Below are 6,704 nucleotides of genomic sequence, written 5' to 3'. Positions count from 1 at the left end.
CGGCACACTTTCAGCTTGACGAACAGAATCTGGGAACGAATTGCAAACTGACGGGCAAATGTGTCTGGTAACTTGACTCGCTCTCGTTGTGTTCCGTGGCTCAGATGCAAGACTTTCCGCACTCCTAGTCGAATAAGCGTGATAAAAGGAATTAGGCTTAAAAATATTAATAAAAAAATCCGGTGCAAGACCATTCAGACACTGAAATACAAATACTCCAATTTAATAACCCCTTATTTCATCAACCTTTAAAATTTTAAACTTTCTAAAAAGTGATTCAGTGCTATCAATACCACGATCATACCTTCCAATCAACCTTATAGCCTTGTTCTGCAGAACTTGAACTCTTCTAAAATTGCAACTAAAATTACTCGCCCAAATCAAACAACCATAATTTATATAAGGCGCTATTAATGAAAATACAATAAACGCAGAATTTTCAAAGATAAAAAATTTTGAAAACGGTTCAGAACTCCAAGGCCTCGCGCCAGCTTGCATGCTATGATGTCGCAGTGTTTTCTCCAACTCAAGTTTCGATCCAGGATGAATCCCAGATATCGGATCTCTTCGACTTGTGAGAGCGGTAGGCCATTGTAAATAATGACACCAGGGAGAGTGGGAGCAGAACCAGTCCTCGTAAACATCATAAAATTAATTTTTGATGCATTGACGCTAAGTAGGCTAGCACAAACAAATCCATGTAGGCCATCAAGTGCCTTATTCGCCTTGAACAAGAGCTCTTGCAGTGACTTTGCTGCAATCACTAAGGCCGTGTCGTCAGCAAACGAAGTAACTGAAGTTCTGGGAATGTAGAATCTCATTGTGTCTACGAATATCAGGTACAGGAGAGGACCAAGAACTGAGCCCTGTGGAACACCGCACTTTATGGGAAACGGCTGAGTAGATTTGTTACTCAAAGTCACTCGTAGCTTCCTTTCACTTAAATACGATTCAAACCAATTTAAAACACTACCCTTTATGCCTAAATAACACAGCCTTTCCAATAAAATCTTAAAATCAACAGTGTCGAAAGCCTTTCTAAAATCAATAAACTCGCCCATGCACTGCTCGCCATTCTCAAGTGCTGAGTTAATATTTTCCAGAAGATGCTGAACTGCCTGCGTCGTCAAATTTCCTTTTCGGAAGCCAAATTGACCATTGTTTAAAACACCGATTTTCATCAGATACTCGTAAAGCCGGTGAAGAACAATCTTTTCATAAATGTTTTAACAAATCACAATAATTGATATTGGTTTACAATTAGATATGTCAGTTTTGACGCCGCCTTTGTTCAACGGTAATACTTTAGCTAGTTAAAGTGCATTCGGAAATATCCCCTTTTCCATAGAAATATTGATAAGGCATACGAGGACAGGAAGTAAATAAACCAGAACCGACTAGAGCGTTCTAGGGCTCATTCCATCAACTCCTGCACTGTTTGACTTAATCGTGCTAACAATTTTGCGTACGTCCTCATCAGCAGAAGGCTGGAAATTCATTTCGAAACCTCTTCCTCGCTCATCCACAAAACTGCTTGATTCGAAAACATGGGAGTTCCTTGCTTCTTCTTGAATCTTGCAGCCAATTTCAGAGAAATATTGTCCAAATGCGTTGCAGATTTCCTAAGTTTCTTCCAAGGTCCTATTATTTAGCACAATTTTCGGCTCCGATGGCTTCATAGGACCTTTTAAAAGATCATTCACAACTTGCCATGTTGCTCTGGGGTTACCTGTACTTTCTTCAAATACATTTGTAAAATATGCCTTCTTTTTTTTCCTTCTTAGGGTATTTGCCCTATTCCTTAGCTCTTTATAAATCACATGGAGCTCATTCTTTTGTGGATTATCAAGATGCTCCTCACCCGCCTGCTTTCTCATATTAAACAGATTAAGCAGCTCATCATTACACCATGGTTTTCTCGTTTTATTCTTTCTGGGGTTTGTTTCTTTAAGCGGACACGTGCTATCATAAATATTCGACACTATTTGGTTAAACTTTTCAAATGCTTCCGACGGATGATCTTCATTCAGTAGAAGAGCACCGAATTGAAGTTATCAATTATTTTGCAATAGGTTGCATAGGTTGGATCAAGACGCTGGGTAATTGTAGACAGAGAAAAGCCAAGACAGATAGTCCAAGTAATTGAGAGGCAAATGTTTAAATGGCTGGGGTACGGGTAAATGGCAGGAGTATGCATGACTCTCTTATTGGACACATACTTGTCAGGTTAGTTTTTGGAAAGGCATGCCTGCCTAGAGTCTTAGGCATGCTGATCAAGAATTCAAAAATTGACATAAGACCGATAGCCTGCCGACGCCTGTTATTTTACCGACGCCTGCCGTGATTTTAGAGATGGTGCCACAATTTCCCATTTGGTTACATAAATAGCAGGGAAATAGTAACATGACGTTTACCAAAATCTTAATCTCGGTCGGAAAATGCAGTGGCTTTACCGACTCGTGTAATTGTTTTGCGTATTCAAATGGACATTATGCTAATTATTGAAAAAAAAAACAGTCAGTAGAACTGACCAGCCAGTCGGTAAAATTCCTCGCTTCCCCTTGCAAAACATATTGGCAACTAATGACTGTAACTACTATTTCTACTCCTACAACTACTTGTACTATCACTGAAACTACTACCCCTGTAGCGAGTACTACCAAAGCTGAGTATATTAAAATGAAAATTTGAGGAAATTTTTAGGGGAAATTTGAATTAAATCCAAACATACTATGCGTATACTGATTGTCAAAAGGGCGTATCAGCAAAATTTTTGGAACACCTTACTGTATCAAGATTAATCTTCTGGGGCATCATGTGGAGGATGCTCGACGTGCCAAAAGGCAACATTCACGTGCTACTACTTGTTTAAATACTGCTGCTACTACTGTTACTACTACTACTAATATAAGACTATTGCTGCTACTACTGCACCTAGTACTGTTAAGGCTAAGCGTATGAAGGTGAAAGTTGGGCGGAATATTGAGGAAAAATTTGATATAAATCAAAGCCCACTATACGCATGCAGATTGTCAAAAGGGTGTATCTCAAGAATGGATTTGGATATTGAGTTGGAACTTTCAGACAAAGCTTAAAGGAGAACATCAATTGACCGAAAGGCAATATGTACACGCTAATTTTATTACTACTACCACTTCTATCTCTATTGTAACTATTTGTAAGGTTAAGAGTATTAACACGAAAATTTAAAAAAATGCTTGTATGAATATACTGGTTATCAAAAGGGCATTATAATTATCAGTAACGGCTAATTGCATTAAGTGAAAACTTCCAGGACTTGATGAGGGGGATGTTCAACTGCACAAAAGGTAAAATGTTAATTTAGCTGTTGCTACTAGTACTGCTGCTATTACTGTTAATATTACCGGTAGTACTAATACTAGTACTGTCAGTACTGTGACTTCTATTACAACTATGCCTAATGGTATGAAGATGAATTTTTCAGGGAATATGAAGGGGGAAGGTGAACTAAATCACAACACGCCGTCTGTATGCCGGCTGTCAAAAGGGCGTATAAGCAATATCTTAGGAACAGTTTCATGAGTGAAGTAAAAATTTACGGGGATTGTTGTGGGAGATGTTGAACTAGCCAAAAGACAATATTTGCATCCTAATGCTGCTGCTTCTACTCGTACTAATATCACTATTACTGCCATTTCTACTACAATTGCTGTTGCTACTAAAGCTGCTGCTATTAAGTCTACTACTACTACTACTACTTGTACTAATACTACTACTACTACTAAAACTAAGGGTATTAACGCAAAAAACTTTGGGAATATTGAACTAAATTGAAGCACACTATACGTATACATGTTGTCAAGAGGGCGCATCAGAAATGCATCAAAAACAGCTTATGGAATTAAGTTGAAATTTTAACTGGGTGACCAGGGGGATGTTGAAGAAAGCCAAAAGTGCTATATTTATGGTGCTAGTAATGCTACTACTGCTATTACAACTTTTGCTACTAGCCTAAACATGCTAAGGATATGAAGTTGGAGCTTTCAAGGAATATTTAGATGGATATTGAACTAAATCAAAACGAACTATGAGCATGTAGATTGTCAAAAGGGTGACACAGCAATATCCCAAGAACAGCTAACATCATTAAGTTGGACATTTCAGGGTAAGTTGCGGCTGGTTTTGAACTTGCCTGAAGGCACTATGTATATACTCTTAATACTGCTGCTGCGATTGCCGTAACTAATGACACTAAGGGTATTAAGGTGAAACCTTTAGGGAACGTATAGGGGGAGTTTCAATTAGATGAAAAAATTACATGATGCAGTTTTTCAAAAGGGAAATAAGTGCAGCGCTATCATGTGCAGTGCAGCGCTATCATCTATTATAATACTATAGAAACATTTGAATAAGCTAATTCGATTAGAAATGAGATAATTCGTTCTAGAACCTTTTTTAAGAGTCAATAATAAATGGAGGGGAAGCAGCCCTCTTCCCAGGCCGATTAGTTTTCCAAACACATCCAACCAAAATTTTGAGATAACCATTTTGTTATGCATAGTTGAACGGTCCTGTAACTGTGTCTTTAGGGATAATGGGTACGTTAACCCCCCACAGTTATGTAGTTTGTCCATTATGGCTTAAAACTAAATGTTGCTTTAGAACTAAATGAAAAGGCACTGTGTGTATGCTGGTTGCAAATAAGACATCTCAGCGATATCCCTAGAACAACTGACTTTTAATTTGAAACTTCCAGGGCTACTACTATTACTACTTCTGCTCTTACAATTTAGCTGAATCAAAGAGTGTAAGTGTATCCAAGTTGTGAAAGAGCATACATACAATTATTTGGGAATGATATCAAGTTTTATTTTCCAGGTAATTTTGAGGAGGTATAAAACTAAGTTAAGGAATAGTATTTATATCCAGATTTATATTTGTGAAAAGATTGTTTTGTTAAAATTGTTCCAAAATTTTGTCCAACACACAAATAGCAAGCCAAGCTATGGATTCTTACAGAAGAAAAAACCCGAAAAGAATTAAGATATTATTCTCTTTTTCCATGAAAATACTATGTCAACAAAAAAAAACAATTAAAAACCTTTTTTCACGAAGTAACCTTTTTAAACAAAATTAAAGAACTCCATTAAACCAAAAATGAGCCGAAATAAAGTCAAATAATCTTCCAAGGGTAAAACTACCACAAATCACAATTAATAAGACTACCATAGTCTGAAACAACAATTTGTTTAAAGTGAACAAAAAAATACCTTAGGTATGGCTGTTACAGCTAAAAACACGGCGAAAACCAGTAAAATTATATTCATCATCTCGATCTGAATTCCCTTGCTCAACTGACTAAAATATATCAAATAATAACCACTAGCAGAAAACGCAACTCTGTGTTCTGGGTGTACGAAATTAATTATTAACAGACCTTTAATCAAACAAAAATCAAGTAAATATGAAAAAATTGTCTCTTAATATAAAAAAAGAAAATTTAATTAATTAGTTAAGTAAAAAAATTACTTAATTATGCAAATTCACGAAAATGTGGGGGGAAAGCAAGATTTTTCTTCAGTTTACATCAAGGCATAAGAAATAATCCTTTTTAAATTCAATGAGGGCAGATTTTTCGATTTTTTAATGAAAACGCTCAAAAAAAGCATTTTCAAAATCTGATCTTAGATACTTTAATTTATCAACAAACACCAAAAATCTTGGAGAGTTTTCCTCAATGTGATTGTGTATTAAACAAGAATACAGTATTGTTTTTCGAGAGTCTGAACTATCTTCGACACTGGTTTTATGGATTTAGTAGTTTGTCAAACAGTTCGTGGTAACGAATAGATATATCCAATAGATATATATAAAAAGAAACATATGTTTATGCTGATTTCAAAAATATAAATTTCATTAAGTTTAGTCGAACCTAACAAAGGTTACGAGCCTGAGAAATTTTCCTGATTTTCAAAAAAAGGGGAAACACCCCCTAGAAGTTCAGTGATCTTAATTAAAATCACACCGTCAGATTTAGCCTGTCAGAGAACCCTACCAGGAATTCAAGCTCCTATCTGGAATTTTGTAAAAAATTTGAAATTTTGTGTTTTTTGCCAGATGAAAGATCACGGACGCCAGTTTATTTGTTGTTTTTTTTTGTTTTCTCCAGGGGTGACCGCATTGACCCAGTGGCTCTAGCATATCGAGAGAGAGCTCATTCGAACGAACATTAAAAGTTCTAGTCCCCTTTTTAAGTAACCAAAAATATTAGAGGGTAGTTAAGCCCCCTCCCCGCCCCCTTTTCCCCAAAATCGTACGATCAAAATTGAGATGCTCTTTTTGTTCGTCATAGTTGAAAGGCCCAATAATTTTTACCTTTGGGTATAACATGACCCCCCACCAGCCCCAGGGGAAAGAATCTTAGGTTATAAAATTTGCCCATTTTTTACGCATAGTATTTGTTATGGGGATGCATGCATATCTTTTTGGGTGGAGGGGAGAGAAAATTTCTACCGGGGGTTTTTCCAAGGGGAAATTTTTCATGGGGTGGGAAGTTTCCAGGGAGTGAACGTGTCAGGAAAAATTATACACTGGGGGAATTTGCCAGAATTCCTATACAAAATTATTTTTATGTGTCTTGCTTTCTATTTTCCGTCTGAATTTTACGCGCGAAGTGGTTAAAAGTACTTGTCCAGGGTAAATTTTCACCGGGATTAAATTTT

The 6,704-nt window shown here is 36.6% G+C and overlaps 1 protein-coding gene across 1 annotated transcript in view; it reads right to left on the bottom strand.

Annotated features, from left to right (window-relative positions):
- The window catches only part of LOC148954353 (GILT-like protein 1), a 22,676-nt gene extending 17,313 nt beyond the window's left edge, over window positions 1-5,363 (bottom strand). The window contains exon 1 of the mRNA XM_089087052.1: window positions 5,253-5,363. Within this exon, the coding sequence (XP_088943178.1) occupies window positions 5,253-5,312 (60 nt within the window). The 5' untranslated portion in view covers window positions 5,313-5,363. The remainder of the gene's footprint in view (window positions 1-5,252) is intronic.
- Between the last annotated feature and the right edge of the window lie 1,341 nt (window positions 5,364-6,704).

This window comes from Artemia sp. Qi Xiang Cuo, chromosome 3 (assembly GCF_049724085.1).
Source record: "Artemia sp. Qi Xiang Cuo chromosome 3, ASM4972408v1, whole genome shotgun sequence".
NCBI lineage: Eukaryota > Metazoa > Arthropoda > Branchiopoda > Anostraca > Artemiidae > Artemia > Artemia sp. Qi Xiang Cuo.
This window is presented reverse-complemented; position numbering and strand designations above follow the sequence as displayed.